Consider the following 17469-nt stretch of genomic DNA (forward strand, 5'->3'; position numbering starts at 1 on the left):
GAAACGCTTGTACTTCCTATCTATGCTAAAAAGTGCTTGGAGACTTGACCTCAGCTTCACTCTAGCTCATCATGGCATTCCTTTCTCCAGCAAGGTCAAGATCCAGCCTTACCTGTCTAAGTGGGGGTCTCTAACAAGGAGCTCTCAGGCTGCTGACTGCGGACTTGGTCACCCTGACCAAGATTGCTTATGCAAACCTCTTGCCTTCTACTTAAATCTAAATGTCACCGTAATAAAGTAAAAGGCAGCCTTGGAGGCCATTGGCCCCTCTGCTCCTCGCAGTGTGACTTCACTGGATAAATCTCCTTTTCCTACTTTTCAGTACTGTTACTTCTCTCTTCACTTGGTGGATTGGGATGAGAGACCCAGCCTTACCTATTGGGGCCGCCAGGATTCAGGATTGTACCCTAAGCCCTCTGGTAACATCACCAGCCGGTTGCCAACAGCTGGCAGAGGGTCAGGGCAGGATTTAGGGCTTAAACAGGACTTAGCAGGATTTATCTAAAATTTGTGTTGGATCCCTGCAAGGAGAATCCCAGCATCTGTGAAAGGGAAGAGTCTTAGGAAGCTGTAAGAGCTGAGTGCTCGGAGTGGAGCTGGGGACATTTACCCTCGGGTTCCCAAGCCTTCGTTTTGATCCCAGCTTCCCTTGCGGTGTCACAGCGCATGCGTTATAGATCCTCCCAACCGAGGACCCGGGATGCGCAGAAACTGTCACAGAAGCTGCTAATATTGCTAATATGGGCAGGCTTTCTGAGGTGGAAACCAAACTGGCAGCAGGCCCTGTTCCTGTGGGACAGGTGCCTCCTCTTGATTCACAGACATAAGGAGGAAAGAACTTAGCTTTCCTGGCTGCCGGCTGTAAGAATCTCATTCCTTTTGTGCTGATTTCTTTTGAATTTCCAAACACTCTACAATGCAAGAGGCTCCCAAATTAAATTGGTATTTGCTGAGGTGAGGCAAGAGGACGAGCTCCAGGATTCTACCCTCGGAATTAGCTGTCTGGCTAAGACACAAACACATGTAATTATAACCCAGCCTACTGCGCAAAAGCGCAGAACGGAGGAGGGAAGCTGGCAATCGCCCAAAACCTTTCCATTTTATTACATGACTTCAGGGCCCTGGTCAATCTTAATCACTGTAAGCTTCGTTATGTGTGTGGAAGGGTGTGTGTGTGTGTGTGTGTGTGTGTGTGTGTGTGTGAGAGAGAGAGAGAGAGAGAGAGAGAGAGAGAGAGAGAGAGAGAGAGAGAGAGAGATGGAAAGGATGGGGAATTGGTAGAGAAGGAGGGACAATCAAGGCTGGTCACTGCAACTAACAAAAGATAGCTCTCTGGTAAAGTCATTTTATAGTGAGGTACTAAAACCTGCCCAGCTATGTGGTATGTGAACACAGCCCTTAGCTCCCTCTGAGGATAGGGAGACCAGGCAGTCCTGACCTCAGTTTCCTCTTCAATGAAATAAGCCAAGCGCTTCCTTACTTCTCCGTTTTGTTCCCAGGCCACCAGATGTACAGCAGACTTAGCTGCCCTACCACAAGTTGGCTCTCTCAAGGTTGTAGGGGCCAGGAATCCAAGCCCAGACTTTGGCAGGGCCACACTCCCTCACAAAGCTGCTGGGGCGGGGGGGGGGGGGGGACGAGAGGATCCTTCTTCACTTTTCGGAGCCCCAGGAGTCGCTTGCCTTCTGGCTACACACACTGCTGGCCTGGCTTCACAGGGCTGTGGTCTCCTCATCCTAACCAATCTCATCTACAGTGACCACATCGGCAAGTTAGAGCACACTCTGAGGTGCTTAGGGACTGGACATCCGCATGAATTCAAACCCTAGCAAGAGATGTTGAAAGGACGGAGATAGTGGCAGGCTGGTGGAACTCACCTTTAATCCTAGCATTTGACAGGTGGGTGCAAATGGATCTCTAGGAGGGCCACGTAGTGAGACTGCTTTTAGAAAGGGAAAAGATAGCCAGTGTAAATAGAGCTGGGTTTGCTGTGGCCCCGGGAGTGACCAGATGGAAATACACTCTTCCGAGGAGAGCTGCTAGACGGGAGGGTCCCTGGGGACGTCTAGCGAGTGGGCATTAACTTCTAGGGGTTGTTTAAACCCGCCCCCCTGTTAGGAAGGGGGTGGGTAACTCACTCAAAGCAACTCGATTTTCCCCAGAACAAGCCTGGGTCCCCAGAGTGGGGCGTTGGGGCCAGACCCCTTTGAAGTGCAAATGCGGGTCTCTGGTGCAGCCCGCCCCGGAATAATCAGGGCCTCGCATCTGCTGCCCCGCTAGGCCCTCGCCGGAAGTGCGCCCTGCCAGCTGCTCCGTTCTCTGCGTGCAGCTCAGGCTAAAGTCAGGTGGTTGGGAGGATGGGGGGGGGGGGGCAGGCAAAGCAGGGTAATCAGCACTTAGCTGGGAGAGGGAATTAGAAAACAGAGAGCGCTGGTGTGCTCGGCGGCGGCAGCTGCGGGCCCCTTTCTGCATCTGCTTAGAAACCTGCTGTTGACAGGCGGTCCCTGCTGCTCCGCCCGGGCTTTGGGAGAGGGCGTGGCCCTTTGTTTAAAACAAGCCTTCTGACAAGAGCCCTGGGGCATCTGGGCAGGTCGCTGAAAGGGGTGGGGTGGGGGTGGGGCAGAGTGGATTCGAACCGAGAGTGACTTGGTGGTGAGGAAGTACAGGCTCAGTTTACTGCATCTTCCTCGTCCGGGCTGCCTGCACTAGCTCACCTCTTCAGTCCTTTAGTCCCACCTCAAACCACAGAGGGATCATCATCATCATTACTTATTACTATTGTTGTTGTTGTTATTATTATTATTATTATTATCTTTTTAAACTAGACTCCTAAACCAGCACATCAGACTGAAGGGGTCTATTCCAAAGGCTTGGGAATCTGATAGAGATGGCCGCAGGGCATATGTGCTCTAAGGAGTGGCGCCAGTTATCCATTTCATTTCTATAAATTGGGAGTAGTTGTTTGCTGAATGGTTTGCCCTAAGAAAACACTTAGCATTCATTTATGTTTATAAATGAGTATATATTCATATAATATAGATCTTATATAAATATAGTTATCTGGCACCAGGTTGGAGCCATTTCCTTGCGATCATATAGAGAAGCAATGAACACGGACTGCAGATATCAATGTGGTAGGGTATGTAGTTCTCTAAGTACACCTGGGAGCGAAATCGCATCATATGGTAGCTCTATTTTTAATTTTTTGCAAAATCTCCAAACTGTTTTCCACAATGGCTATATTTATTTTTTAAAGATTTATTCATGTATTTTATGCATAGGAGTGATCTGTCTTCATGCGCACCAGAAGAAGAGATTTGAGTCCACTACAGATGCTTGGGAGCCATCTCATATGGTGGCTGGGAATTGAGCTCAGGACCTCTGTGTTATTCTTAAAAAACGATTAGAGATCTGCTGCAAACGGTCCCCGGGCTGGCTGGCGGAGCGAGCCCGCCATGAGGGCGGCTACAGGAGGGCACGCTTCCTTGGCCCACGGTGGCGGCAGGTAACAGACACGTAAACACAGGAAATAGCCATAAGTATTTATTAAGGAAGGGGGAGAAAGAAAGACAGAGAAAAGAGATAAAAGGAGAGAGGAGAGATAAAAGAAGAGAGAGAGAGAGAGAGAGAGAGAGAGAGAGAGAGAGAGAGAACGCGTGCGCACGCTAAGGAAGCAGAAAGAGAGAGAGGGTCCCAAGATGGCGATGGGCGGGTCAGAGGTTATGGGAGTGGGCGTGGCTAGGGCAGGGACCCAAGAATATCACTCTGGGAGAGCAGCCAAGTCCTCTTAACCACGGAACCATCTCTCCAGCCCGGCTCTATTGATTTGCCCCCCCCCCCACAATGAGTAACAGTTCCTTTCTCATCACACCCTCCCCAACATTTGCTGTCATATTTGCTGATGACCGCCTTGTGACTGGGGGTGAGGTATATCTCAAAGTAGTTTGAATTTACGTTTCTCTGATGCTTAGGGATACTGAATAGTTGCTTCAAAAATAATTGGCCATTTGGGTATTGAAAATTTGGGATGTATGTAAAACGGAACACTACTCAGCTCCAACGAATGGACTTAGATTGTGTAACATTAAGTGAGATCATACAATGGCAGGAAGGAAAAAGCCACGGGTTCATTTTTATATATGGAACGCAGGCAATAATATATTTACACATGTGAAAATATGCATGTAGGTACAGAATAACATGAGGAAAATGAGTGGAAGCAAGAATTGCCTATTCCCAATACACACTCCCTAAATCTAAGGGAGGAGGAAGGACCGAGTGCAGTGGTGGGCACAGCTGGGAAGGACACGTTAAACTTAGCTTATGGTTTTTCTAGTTCTAACTCTGCTATGGGCTATTCTTTGTTTTTTGTTTTTTTTTTTGATTTAGTTGTAGAAAAGTGCGTGAAATATATTTAATACTGGAAGTGTAAGATTTAATGTGCAGTTCAACAGCTTCTGTTCCAAATGCCTATGATATGTGTTCACTGAGTTGTATAGACTCTGGTCTGGTTAATTTGGTGTGCGATGTTTTTATTTAATTACAAGTTTTTAAAAAAAACAACAAAGTTTATAAAATTAAAAAGTAAACAGTAACATCGAACACTCCCCACTGGCATCCACAGACCTCTGGGAAGGTAGCACTGCCCCCTGGCAATGGGTTGGGCTATCACTGAGAAAAAAAAGCATCCAGCCTTATGGTAGTTATTTGTGATGTCCCTCCCCCAAGATCACCCGCGGTTCAGAGTGTTAACCAGAACTGGGGCTGGGGGCACAGACCTGCACTACCAACTTGGAAGGCTGAGGCTGGAGGATCAAGTTCAAAGTCTGTCTGAGCAGCAAGTTCAGGGCAGCCTGGACAACTTAACAAGACCCTGTCTCAAAGTAAAAGTGATTCGAAGACCTGGGAGGGAGCTGAGTAGTAGAGCTATATCCTCTAGCATTTGTGTGGTTAATGTCTAGTATCACATATATGAACACATATATGAACACACATGCACACACAGCACACAGATGCTTGTACACACACACAAACACACACTCCTTGAGCTTGAAATTGTACATCCCTCTGGGTAGCATAATACAATGTGACACCATCTCCCTCCCACTCGGAGCTAGCATCGGCATCTCCGCCCTGTACACTGATACAGGAAGTCTCCTTGGTGCCTGCTGTATTGTCCAGCTGATGGTCACAGTACCAAAGTGCTTACAGTCCAAGTCCAGTAGTAGGAAAGCAGCAATGGGATAGGTCAGTGAGAGTCCTAAGGGGGCCAGGCTTCCTGCGGGAATGAAAGTTGCAGTCCTAGGTTCAGGCATCCCGCAGTATCTCGGGATGTATGCTTCCAAGAATAGCCTTGTTCCCCATCTGCTTGTTCTGCACTTGGGGAAAGATGCAAGGTCAGCCATTGGTTCTTGTCATGGGGTGGAGAGGAGAAAAGGCATTTTTTTAAATTAATTAATTTATTTTGCATACAACATTCTGCCTTCATGTATGCCTGCATGCCAGAAAAGGGCACCAGACCTCATTACAGATGGTTGTGAGCCACCATGTGGTTGCTGGGAATTGAACTCAGGACCTCTGAAAGAGCAGCCAGTGCCCTTAACCTCCGAGCCATCTCTCCAGCCCTGAAAAGGCATTCTTTAAAGCCAGGTGACTTCATGCAACATGGAGGGGAAGGTAGCTAAGGCTCACCTTTGGGGCACGCAGGAAAAGCCCTGTGGGACTACTTTTGGGCTCTAACTCTCCTTATGCGGCTTCCTCATCAGAACTCATGGCTGCTCCCAGAATTGCCTTGATAATCAAACCATTGGTTCCAGTAAACCTTTAGATCCCTGCCAGGCTCATAGTAATGCTGTTCCAGCCACCGGTCTCCAACCCTAGGGGAGGAAACCTTGGTGAGGTCCCCGGTGTAGAACAGTTGAGACAACAAAGTCAGACAGGTGCAAAGAGAGCAGGGGGACGTAGAGAAAAGAAATTCTAGGAACATTTCATTCAGGGACTCCTGGAGAAGTAAGTACAGGAGGAACCTTCTTCTACTACCCAAAAGAATTCTACCGCTCTTCTGCATGATCTACTGACACCTGGTGGTGAAAAGTGGAAATGCAGCAAGTGTTACAGTTTAAAAAGAAAAAGTATTTACTCTTATCATGGAGTTAAATAAAAAACCTGACCCCCCTGAGAAACTATTGGCCACTAATGGCTTCTGGGGAAGCGAGAGTCAGCTTTCTTCAAGGATGACTGGCTGGTCCCACAGCCAATGAGAGTAGCACTAAGTGGACTTACTTTAACTTGGGAGGGAAAGTGTGAGGGGGTAGGGGAAGTATTGGAGAGGAGGGAATTGGGGGCCAGTTTGATAAAAACATACTATATGAATGTATGAATATTTAAAAATATTTAAAAAGTACTGANAGAGAGAGAGAGAGAGAGAGAGAGAGAACGCGTGCGCACGCTAAGGAAGCAGAAAGAGAGAGAGGGTCCCAAGATGGCGATGGGCGGGTCAGAGGTTATGGGAGTGGGCGTGGCTAGGGCAGGGACCCAAGAATATCACTCTGGGAGAGCAGCCAAGTCCTCTTAACCACGGAACCATCTCTCCAGCCCGGCTCTATTGATTTGCCCCCCCCCCCACAATGAGTAACAGTTCCTTTCTCATCACACCCTCCCCAACATTTGCTGTCATATTTGCTGATGACCGCCTTGTGACTGGGGGTGAGGTATATCTCAAAGTAGTTTGAATTTACGTTTCTCTGATGCTTAGGGATACTGAATAGTTGCTTCAAAAATAATTGGCCATTTGGGTATTGAAAATTTGGGATGTATGTAAAACGGAACACTACTCAGCTCCAACGAATGGACTTAGATTGTGTAACATTAAGTGAGATCATACAATGGCAGGAAGGAAAAAGCCACGGGTTCATTTTTATATATGGAACGCAGGCAATAATATATTTACACATGTGAAAATATGCATGTAGGTACAGAATAACATGAGGAAAATGAGTGGAAGCAAGAATTGCCTATTCCCAATACACACTCCCTAAATCTAAGGGAGGAGGAAGGACCGAGTGCAGTGGTGGGCACAGCTGGGAAGGACACGTTAAACTTAGCTTATGGTTTTTCTAGTTCTAACTCTGCTATGGGCTATTCTTTGTTTTTTGTTTTTTTTTTTGATTTAGTTGTAGAAAAGTGCGTGAAATATATTTAATACTGGAAGTGTAAGATTTAATGTGCAGTTCAACAGCTTCTGTTCCAAATGCCTATGATATGTGTTCACTGAGTTGTATAGACTCTGGTCTGGTTAATTTGGTGTGCGATGTTTTTATTTAATTACAAGTTTTTAAAAAAAACAACAAAGTTTATAAAATTAAAAAGTAAACAGTAACATCGAACACTCCCCACTGGCATCCACAGACCTCTGGGAAGGTAGCACTGCCCCCTGGCAATGGGTTGGGCTATCACTGAGAAAAAAAAGCATCCAGCCTTATGGTAGTTATTTGTGATGTCCCTCCCCCAAGATCACCCGCGGTTCAGAGTGTTAACCAGAACTGGGGCTGGGGGCACAGACCTGCACTACCAACTTGGAAGGCTGAGGCTGGAGGATCAAGTTCAAAGTCTGTCTGAGCAGCAAGTTCAGGGCAGCCTGGACAACTTAACAAGACCCTGTCTCAAAGTAAAAGTGATTCGAAGACCTGGGAGGGAGCTGAGTAGTAGAGCTATATCCTCTAGCATTTGTGTGGTTAATGTCTAGTATCACATATATGAACACATATATGAACACACATGCACACACAGCACACAGATGCTTGTACACACACACAAACACACACTCCTTGAGCTTGAAATTGTACATCCCTCTGGGTAGCATAATACAATGTGACACCATCTCCCTCCCACTCGGAGCTAGCATCGGCATCTCCGCCCTGTACACTGATACAGGAAGTCTCCTTGGTGCCTGCTGTATTGTCCAGCTGATGGTCACAGTACCAAAGTGCTTACAGTCCAAGTCCAGTAGTAGGAAAGCAGCAATGGGATAGGTCAGTGAGAGTCCTAAGGGGGCCAGGCTTCCTGCGGGAATGAAAGTTGCAGTCCTAGGTTCAGGCATCCCGCAGTATCTCGGGATGTATGCTTCCAAGAATAGCCTTGTTCCCCATCTGCTTGTTCTGCACTTGGGGAAAGATGCAAGGTCAGCCATTGGTTCTTGTCATGGGGTGGAGAGGAGAAAAGGCATTTTTTTAAATTAATTAATTTATTTTGCATACAACATTCTGCCTTCATGTATGCCTGCATGCCAGAAAAGGGCACCAGACCTCATTACAGATGGTTGTGAGCCACCATGTGGTTGCTGGGAATTGAACTCAGGACCTCTGAAAGAGCAGCCAGTGCCCTTAACCTCCGAGCCATCTCTCCAGCCCTGAAAAGGCATTCTTTAAAGCCAGGTGACTTCATGCAACATGGAGGGGAAGGTAGCTAAGGCTCACCTTTGGGGCACGCAGGAAAAGCCCTGTGGGACTACTTTTGGGCTCTAACTCTCCTTATGCGGCTTCCTCATCAGAACTCATGGCTGCTCCCAGAATTGCCTTGATAATCAAACCATTGGTTCCAGTAAACCTTTAGATCCCTGCCAGGCTCATAGTAATGCTGTTCCAGCCACCGGTCTCCAACCCTAGGGGAGGAAACCTTGGTGAGGTCCCCGGTGTAGAACAGTTGAGACAACAAAGTCAGACAGGTGCAAAGAGAGCAGGGGGACGTAGAGAAAAGAAATTCTAGGAACATTTCATTCAGGGACTCCTGGAGAAGTAAGTACAGGAGGAACCTTCTTCTACTACCCAAAAGAATTCTACCGCTCTTCTGCATGATCTACTGACACCTGGTGGTGAAAAGTGGAAATGCAGCAAGTGTTACAGTTTAAAAAGAAAAAGTATTTACTCTTATCATGGAGTTAAATAAAAAACCTGACCCCCCTGAGAAACTATTGGCCACTAATGGCTTCTGGGGAAGCGAGAGTCAGCTTTCTTCAAGGATGACTGGCTGGTCCCACAGCCAATGAGAGTAGCACTAAGTGGACTTACTTTAACTTGGGAGGGAAAGTGTGAGGGGGTAGGGGAAGTATTGGAGAGGAGGGAATTGGGGGCCAGTTTGATAAAAACATACTATATGAATGTATGAATATTTAAAAATATTTAAAAAGTACTGACACCCTCATTCAACAGTCCATACAGCGAGACTAAGTGTACCCGAAAATTTCACTGATTAAGATATACTGCAGACTTTGAAGGGCTTCAAGCTGTGACCAGTGGTATAACTGCTATAGGGCCTCTTCTCCCTGTTCAGGGACAGGCCAACAACAGGGCAGAGCATGCTCCAGCAATGACAAGAGCAGCAGAGAGGTAGCAAAAATGTCTTGGGACTTGCCGAGAGCCTATGACATGGCAGTCGGCGTTGTTGAGAATATTTCCCGGTTCAGGACCAGTGTGGTGACGAACTGTCTAGACATCTGTGATCAAGCTTTTAAGCAGTAGTGACTGGACCTCGGGTCTGAACAAGCCACCAGAGCAGGGGGGAATGGCTCCTCTCTTGAGCAAGTCCAGCTGGGAGCTGGATGTGGTGCCAGGGCTCCTGTGCTGTGTGGCCTTTCTTTGGAAAAAGGTCCCTTTCTCGGAGAGGGCAGTGCAATGGAGCCTGCAGAGAAAGGCTTTCTGGAGGCTGCGAGTGCTCCTTGTGCTGTTCTGGGTCTCCCAGGAACCTAGGATCCTGTTTTGTCCTAAGGCTGCCAGAGTTTCCTAGTCCCCACCATCCCACACCCCCAGGATCTGGATGGCAGTGGACATCAATGTGGGAGAAAGGACAGGTCCTCTCGTGGGTGCTCTAGGGCCATCAGAGCATCCGTGTTCTACCGCTGTCTTCTGATCTGCCCAGGAGCATTGGTGTGAGCATTGCAGAGAAGCCCGCTCAGACACAATGGTTTGCCACGGTATTTTGTTCTTCTGGAAAGTTAGTCCTGAGCCCTTCTCCCTCAGCGTTGTGTTGAGGATTACAATTCTGGAAGACCTGAGACCAGTCACCCCATGGGCCACATCCATAGTTATTGAATGTCTTCAACAAGTCTTAAGGTCCTGGCCATGACCTTCACATCCTAAAAAGCCCTGGTCCGTGTGGGAACAATCTGGGAGTGTGAATTTGATCAAATTACTGTCACCTGGCTTCTGTCCCAGCATAACCAAACAGACGCTCTCATCAGCCACAAGACGCAATGAAGCAGGCTATGGGGCACCTTGGAGCACAGGTTCTTCTGAGACGGAAATCTTGTTTGACTTGGTTTTTAGATTATGGCTTTTATGTAGATTTCATCCGCCTTAGGTTTCTGACAATGTGGGCCTGAAAGGAAGATCGCAAAGTGTGTCTGTGGTGGTGGGGCATTTGACTTCTCAATAGCTATGGATCCATTTCGCCATTAGGAAAAAGAAGTCACAGCAGAATGAACTGAAGGTCTATGGCCACACGGTAATGGAGGCTGAGATTTGTCGCGGTGGGTAAGACAGTGGAGCGGACACCCTGCTGGGAGTTTGCAGTTACACTGTAGAGCGGGCACTGTCCTCCCTCATTCGCTTAAGCAGAATCAACGACAATAACCTGTCTAAATTTTCATTAAGACTGAAACCAGATCCCACCTGGGATCTGCTGTTCTCGAAGCCTACGACTTTCCGCACTAGGCTGCCACAAAGTGGGACCTCATACACAAAGTGGGACCTTATACACAAAGTGGGACCTTATACACAAAGTGGGACCTCATACACAAAGTGGGACCTCATACACAAAGTGGGACCTCATACACAAAGTGGGACCTTATACACAAAGTGGGACCTTATACACAGAGCAGGGACACAAAACGACAGAAGGGCATCAGGGTCCATCTGCCACTAAACCTGGGTTAGTTACTCCACCTCCCCGAGTCTCAGGTAGAGGAAAGTGACGCTCACCCTGTCCTACCTCAGGGTGGTCGTGAAGAGCAGAAGTATGCCCTGGGTCGCCCTGGGTTGAGGTGAAGTTTGGGGATACTGTTGAGAACAGCAATGCTCCTAGGATCTTTCAAGAAACCACCAGCTGTAAGGCAAAGCCCTGTTTATTCCCACAGAACTGCCAGAGAACGAAACGCCTATTCAAAGATCATCCTAATCAGTGGTGAAGTCACTTGTTCTGTGCATTTTGCAGGATTCACATAAAAGGAAGACCAGGGAACCTAAGTCCACGAAGGAGAGAGCTGGGGGACTAGCTCAGGTCTGTTCTCAGGCTGCTTTTCCAGGGTCGAGGAGGATTTCCTTCCATCTAGGCTGAGGTGGAGAGCGTGGAGATGGCACTCACCACCACAGCAGGCAGCAGGAGTCTTTAGTGTAGTGATGGTCTCACCTCGGGTTAATGCTGTCAGGACTGAAGAGCATCTCAGCACGCCATCCTCTCGACAGGTCTGATAATGTACTAGTGAAAGAACAAGAAGCTAAGAGATGCTCACTGGTGCCCAAAGAAGGAATACTGGACACAAGGATGGTGTGCTGACCACACCTGAACTGCAATCCTGGGATTTAAAAATCGTGTGGGTTCCTGCTTTCTTCAGCCTAACTGGGGACACGAGAATAAGTCTTTGCAAAGCACGTCACCCAGGCTTCCAAAATACAAGTCATTGGAAATTCAGGGAGCCTGCAGTGATGTACTTTACTAGGATTTAAATAATTTTAATTTAAACTAATTTCAATTTAAGTAACTTTAATTAAAAAATTATTTCTGTGAGTGTGGGTACCGCAGCACACGTGCCTGTCAGAGACAACATTTGGGAGCTGGAACTCCTTTTCTGTGAGTTCCATGGGTGGAACTCAGGTTGCCAGGCAAGTCCTTTCTCCCCCTGAGCATCTTCCCAAGCCCAGCAGCAAACATCTTCGCACACGGAATTAGAAAGCTGGCTTTTCTGGGCTGTGGTAATTAATGTTCTCTGTATGACTCTTGATGTTAGGGATACTGGATTCGCTGCAGAGGAGGCAGGATGGTTTGCTACATGGGGGTGGGATGGGGAGTGGATATAGAGGGGACTTCTTTTCTTTTTAAGGTTTATTTATTTATACAACATTCTTATGTTGTATACATATGTTATGTAATACAACAATATTATGTATACAACATTCTGCCTCGATGTATGCCTGCACGCCAGAGGAGTGCTGTGAGCCACCATGTGGTTGCTAGGAATTAAACTTAGGACCTCTGGAAGAGCAGCCAGTGCTCTTAACCTCTGAGCCATCTCTCCAGCCCTAGAGGGGACTTCTGAAATGCCAGGAATATCTTGTCCGGTGTGCGATGTGTGATACAGGGATTCACAGTGTGAAAGTTCACCAAGTTACCACACTGTCACACTAAAGGTTTGACCACATGGGCGACTTTCTAGACATACTGCAACACCTCCAATACATTCTCCTTGAAATTAAAGTTTCTTTCCTTTTGAAAATTTTTTTTATCAAAAGAGGGTTTCTCTGTGTGACCCTCAATGGTTCTAGAACTTGCTCTGTAGACCAGGCTAGCCTCCAACTCAGAGGTCAGCCTGTCATTGCCTCTCAAGTGCTGTGATTAAAGATGTGTACTACCACACCCAGCTTGAAAAGTTGTCTTAAACATTCAACTTCAAGCTTTGAAGGAGGACCACTGGTGCTTCTGAGAGGATGCGACTATAAATTGTCAGGTGTTTGCAAAAAACTTTAAAAATTATTTTGAGCATGGGTGGTCCCCCCTCACCCCATCCATGCACGTCTGCGACCACATGCACGCGCAATGCTCAAGGTCAGAAGAGGGCATCTAGTCGGCTGGAACTCAAATTGCAAATGCTGTGAGCCATCATGTGGGTGCTGGAAAATGAACATGAGTCCTCTGGAAGAGCAGTCAGTGCTCTTATCCACTGAACCATGTAGTGATATTTCATTTGTATTTTAATAAATAAAGCTTGCCTGAAGTCAGAAAAGCAAAACAGCCAGCCACTGACTCTTACCTGTACCTCAGTCCTAAATGGCGATTTTTCCTCCAGGAATCCTCAGAATGAGACTGAGCCTGAGAGCTGTCTCCTCCCATCTTATATTCCTCTCTGGCGTGCATCACTACTATCTGGTTTCTATGGCAAACTAGTGTGGCTCCTGGGATAAAAATTGTGTGTCATCACTGCCTGGTCTGTAAGGCTAATCAGTGCAGGAACACAATGCCTTAGCTCAAAGCAGTGAGGTTTCAACTTGGACCACAGTCCAGCCCTCACTGGCTTGGTCCCAAGGCCATGGACATGGGCAAGGCTTGGATTCTCAGCGATGAGGCTCTGCATCCCATCTGTCTTCCAGAAGGTGCACAGATAGATGTACAATAGAGCAGTGCACCAAGAGCACTATGCAAGGGAAGATCTGGGTCCTAACTGCTCAGCGACAAGAGGCAAAAGCCTCCCTTGCCCAGGAAACGAGGGACTGTTTGCAGGCAGGAGTGTGCTGCAGCACATGTGGTCAGAGGAAAACTCCTAGGAGCTGGTCTCTTCTGCCACTTTGTGGACCTGGGGCTTGAACTCAGGTCTTCAGGCCTATGCACAAGCCTACAGAACTACCCACGGAATCATCTCCCCATCCTGTTTGGCTTATAAATGTTAAAATTTTTAAAATTAATTAGAGTATATTCTTTATGGCATTGGAGCTCCTCAGAAGGCATCTTCTGGTTTGATAAGCCACGGCCTGCCTAGCATGGTCACTCAGAGCTGTTCCCAGCCCCTCCGGAACTCAGTGTGTGGCTTGTTTTGCTTTGTGGAAGTAAATGTAGCCACAGGCAAGGATATGCATTTTAAGGTTCTTCCATTACTTCACTTCCCAAGCAAATCTGATGTGATCATCGATGTTGGTGACTCTAGACTTCCAGAGACCCCGCTGCATACCCACAACAGCCCTCTGTCTCCTACTAAAGTCCTGGGACTTCAGGCAGAAATAAAAACCCTAGGCTCTAGAGCGCTGGAGCTCACTCCCAGCTACTTAAGGAGGGCATGCGGAGGGAGACACACCGAGTTCTAGCCTCCAGCACTTGCTCTGCCGCTCTGGGTGATGACGAGTGTCAAGGAAAAAAACAAAATTGTTGATACGGAACAAGACCATTGCTATGTGAAACCCAACAGTTACTCAGTTTATGAAATGCTCTTGTCATCTGGAGATGAAACCCTTTTGGAGAAAAGCAGTGTGACATGTGTATCACTTACTGTGACTCACTGGGCCCAGCAGGACCACGCATATTCAACCCAGGCTGGCAATCCTCAGACTCCTATAGACCATGTTCCCCTGGGCCTCCAGTCTTAGGGTAGCTGGTCAGATATTTGGGAGACTGATTAGGAGGACTGGATTCCTAGTAGCCCGCGTGTGCAAACAAATGCTGGAGGGCAGAGAGCTGTGGTGAGTGACTGACTGGAAGACACTTCTTTCTCACTGTCCCACACGAGTCATGAAGGCCCTTGCTGCCAGGAAGGGCATCAGTGCTCCCTGAGCGTGAGACGGGTGTTCAACCCTGAACTGGAAAAACGGTTTGGTCTAAATCATTTTGGCTATGCAATGCCACTTTTGTTGTTTTAAAATGGCAGCAAATAAAACCATTTCCTTATACTTACATTCTTATGCAACTTCCTTCAAGAAGTGCCTTTGTTGTTCTTTATTGTTCCTGTTTTATTGAGATGATACAGCCCCTTACATCAGTCTTACATTTGAGGATGACCTTGGATCGCTGATTCTCCTGCCCGTCAGGACTTGATCCACCAGACCTGACTACTACACTGCTTTGATGTCTTCTTCCTATTGAATGGAGCCCACGGCCCGCAATCAGCCTTGGAAGACTTCAAAAGCAGACTGCCCTGTGGACCAGACACTTTAACTACCCACTAGCACAGGAAAGTAGGGCCTCAGTGAGGCACCAATGACAATAATCTACAAATGATCTTTCATTCACATGACGTCTCCACTGAGCAGCAGTCAACTGTTTGAAGATACCCGTCATTTAAATCTGATTTAAATTTAAAAACTGAAAGAGAAGGTTCCCTTAGAAATGTTTTTATCAAAAAAAAAGAAAAGAAACCAACTAGAAAGAGTGCTACTTAACCACCCAGCCCTAACTGCTGCAGAAGAGTGAATCTGTCTTTATTTATTTATTCATGTATTTTATGTATGAGTGTTTTGTCTTCATACACACCAGGAGAGGGAATCAGATCCATTACAGATGGTTGTGAGTCACCTTGCGGTTGCTGGGAATTGAACCCAGGACTCTGGAAGAGTAGTCAAGTTCTCTGAACTACTGAACGATCTCTCCAGGCCCAGCCTGAGCCAATCTGTCTTGATAAAGGTTCACTAATAAATGCAGGCTAGTGCTGCCATGGATAAGACTCTGTAGTTGTACTCACGGATGCCTTCTCACTCGAGCCCTCAGGAACATGAAGTATTTCATATTTCTTACACACACCAACACAGACCACACTCACACAAAGGTCACAACCATGAAGACTCAAGTTACCCACTTGCTTGCTGACAGTCCCCTTCTGATGAGAAGACAGTCACTTCAGGTAACTTCCATTTAATTTAGCATTTATTTTCATTTATAACGAGATGTCACATTTTCTACATTAAAATATAATCATGCTGACCCCCCCATTCCCTCAGAGAAAAACAACTGGAAGATGGAATGCACAGAATGGGGAAGTTACTGCTGTACCTGAGAACACACAGCACAGAGACTCAACAGCAGACATGGCAGAGGCGCACAGACTATAGCTAACGGCTCACACCAGGAAGGAGCAGGAATGAAAGAAAGGCAGAGCTGGGTCAGAGAGCCTGGGGATTGAACAGAGTTGAAAATAACAGCAAACCCAAGGGCAAGCCATCACCATCTTCACGCCCCACCCCAGGATCTAGGAGGCAACAGAGACCTGAACCACCATAAACACAGGATGAGGATGGGATGTAGGGTTTCTCTGAACCGTACCCCAGCTTTTTCTAAGTCTCAATTCTATGACTGTAGCCCAGTGGGAATCACCAGCACAAGACACGTCACACTGCAGGGTGGTACTAACTGTGCAATGTTGCATGATTCTGGGTGAGCCACAAAAAAAGATGCCACACAGGAATTCCAACTCACAGCACTGGCAGAAAGGAACTCGTCTCATAGGAAAGCACAAGCAGACAGTAAAACCCATCTGCGGAGCAGAGGACAGACCCACAGGCACACCAGCACTCCAGAGGGAAGGCTCAGTCAAGAGCCTCATGGTTTTTCTGAACGGAGAATTCTTCCAGTCTCCACCTTGCCCCTAAGTTTGAGACGGAAGCATTTTAACTTCAAAACAGTGATACTCTTAAGGGAGTTGAGAGGTAGGGTTTGGGAGACCCAAACAAGACATTATTAGCAACTAGCTCTCCATTATGTACAAATACATACATCAGAACAAACTTCATGCCACCCCTCGGCTCCTTTAAAGAACTCACTGAAGGTGAGGTTTTCCGGGCAGGGATCTTCCATTCTGATAGCAGTTTAAACCTTGCAACACTGGCACAATAGTTACCTAGCCTTTGTTTCTAATTACAGAGTAACAGGTAAGTAAACTCCCGCACAAGGTGGGGACGGAGGAGTGCAAAAGGAATCAGGAAACAGAACCAGTACTTCACAAGAGGGTCACGCCAATCACGCCACACGAGCAGCAGTAGCTAGTGCTTTGCAGAGTCTCGAGGGTAAAATTCGCTCAGGGTGCTCTGAGGGATTCTCTTCAGCATTTCTTTGGGGAAGATTCGGAGCAACTGCCAGCCAATGTCCAAAGTCTCATAGACAGTGCGGTTTTCATAGGGACCTAAAATATTGACACTGAATTAATGGCAAAGCACTTCCAATTGGCCAGCATTACTCAGTATTCTGTCTACAAACCAGCAGTCAGGCAGGCATAAAATACAACAAAGAAAATATGAGTTGGACTCAAGACTGGGTATAGAAATGAGGATACAAAGTACCCCAGAGACGAGAGGTAAGGAGAGGCCCAAGGGCAGTGTGCATGCTGGTGTAAAGGGTTGAGGTGGACAGAGACAGACAAGTAAGGTCCTTAAACAAAGAGTGCAATGACCCAACATTTTGTTCGAAGGTGAGCAAAAAGCAGACCAGGACACAGGAGAAAAGCTAGGTTTGCAGGAATCTACAGATATGAGAAAGTTTCAATGCCACAAAGCAGATATATTACAGGTCAGAGATTTTCAAAACTTTATTTTGAAACAGACTCTCATTGAGCGGCCCAGGTTAGCGTCAAACTCCACCTCTTAAGTGCTGAAATTATAAGCCAACCGAATTATTTTGTTTAACATAGTAGAATTAAATTCTGCCCCCCCCCCCCAAATCTTCAACCACAAGATTAAGAGTGGCTGGAATTCTGGGTTCCTTTCTCTATAGAACTTTACCATAGAACTT

General features: G+C 47.0%; 1 protein-coding gene across 1 annotated transcript in view; it reads right to left on the bottom strand.

Annotated features, from left to right (window-relative positions):
- Positions 1-15594: 15594 nt before the first annotated feature.
- Positions 15595-17469, bottom strand: part of Atp6v1b2 (ATPase H+ transporting V1 subunit B2) — a 22355-nt gene continuing 20480 nt past the window's right edge. Inside the window, exon 14 of the mRNA XM_050126882.1 lies at positions 15595-16864. Within this exon, the coding sequence (XP_049982839.1) occupies positions 16725-16864 (140 nt within the window). The 3' untranslated portion in view covers positions 15595-16724. The remainder of the gene's footprint in view (positions 16865-17469) is intronic.

The sequence above is a fragment of the Alexandromys fortis genome, unplaced genomic scaffold (genome assembly GCF_014885135.2).
Source record: "Alexandromys fortis isolate MF-2015 unplaced genomic scaffold, M_Fortis_MF-2015_v1.1 scaffold_261, whole genome shotgun sequence".
In the NCBI taxonomy this organism is placed as follows: domain Eukaryota; kingdom Metazoa; phylum Chordata; class Mammalia; order Rodentia; family Cricetidae; genus Alexandromys; species Alexandromys fortis.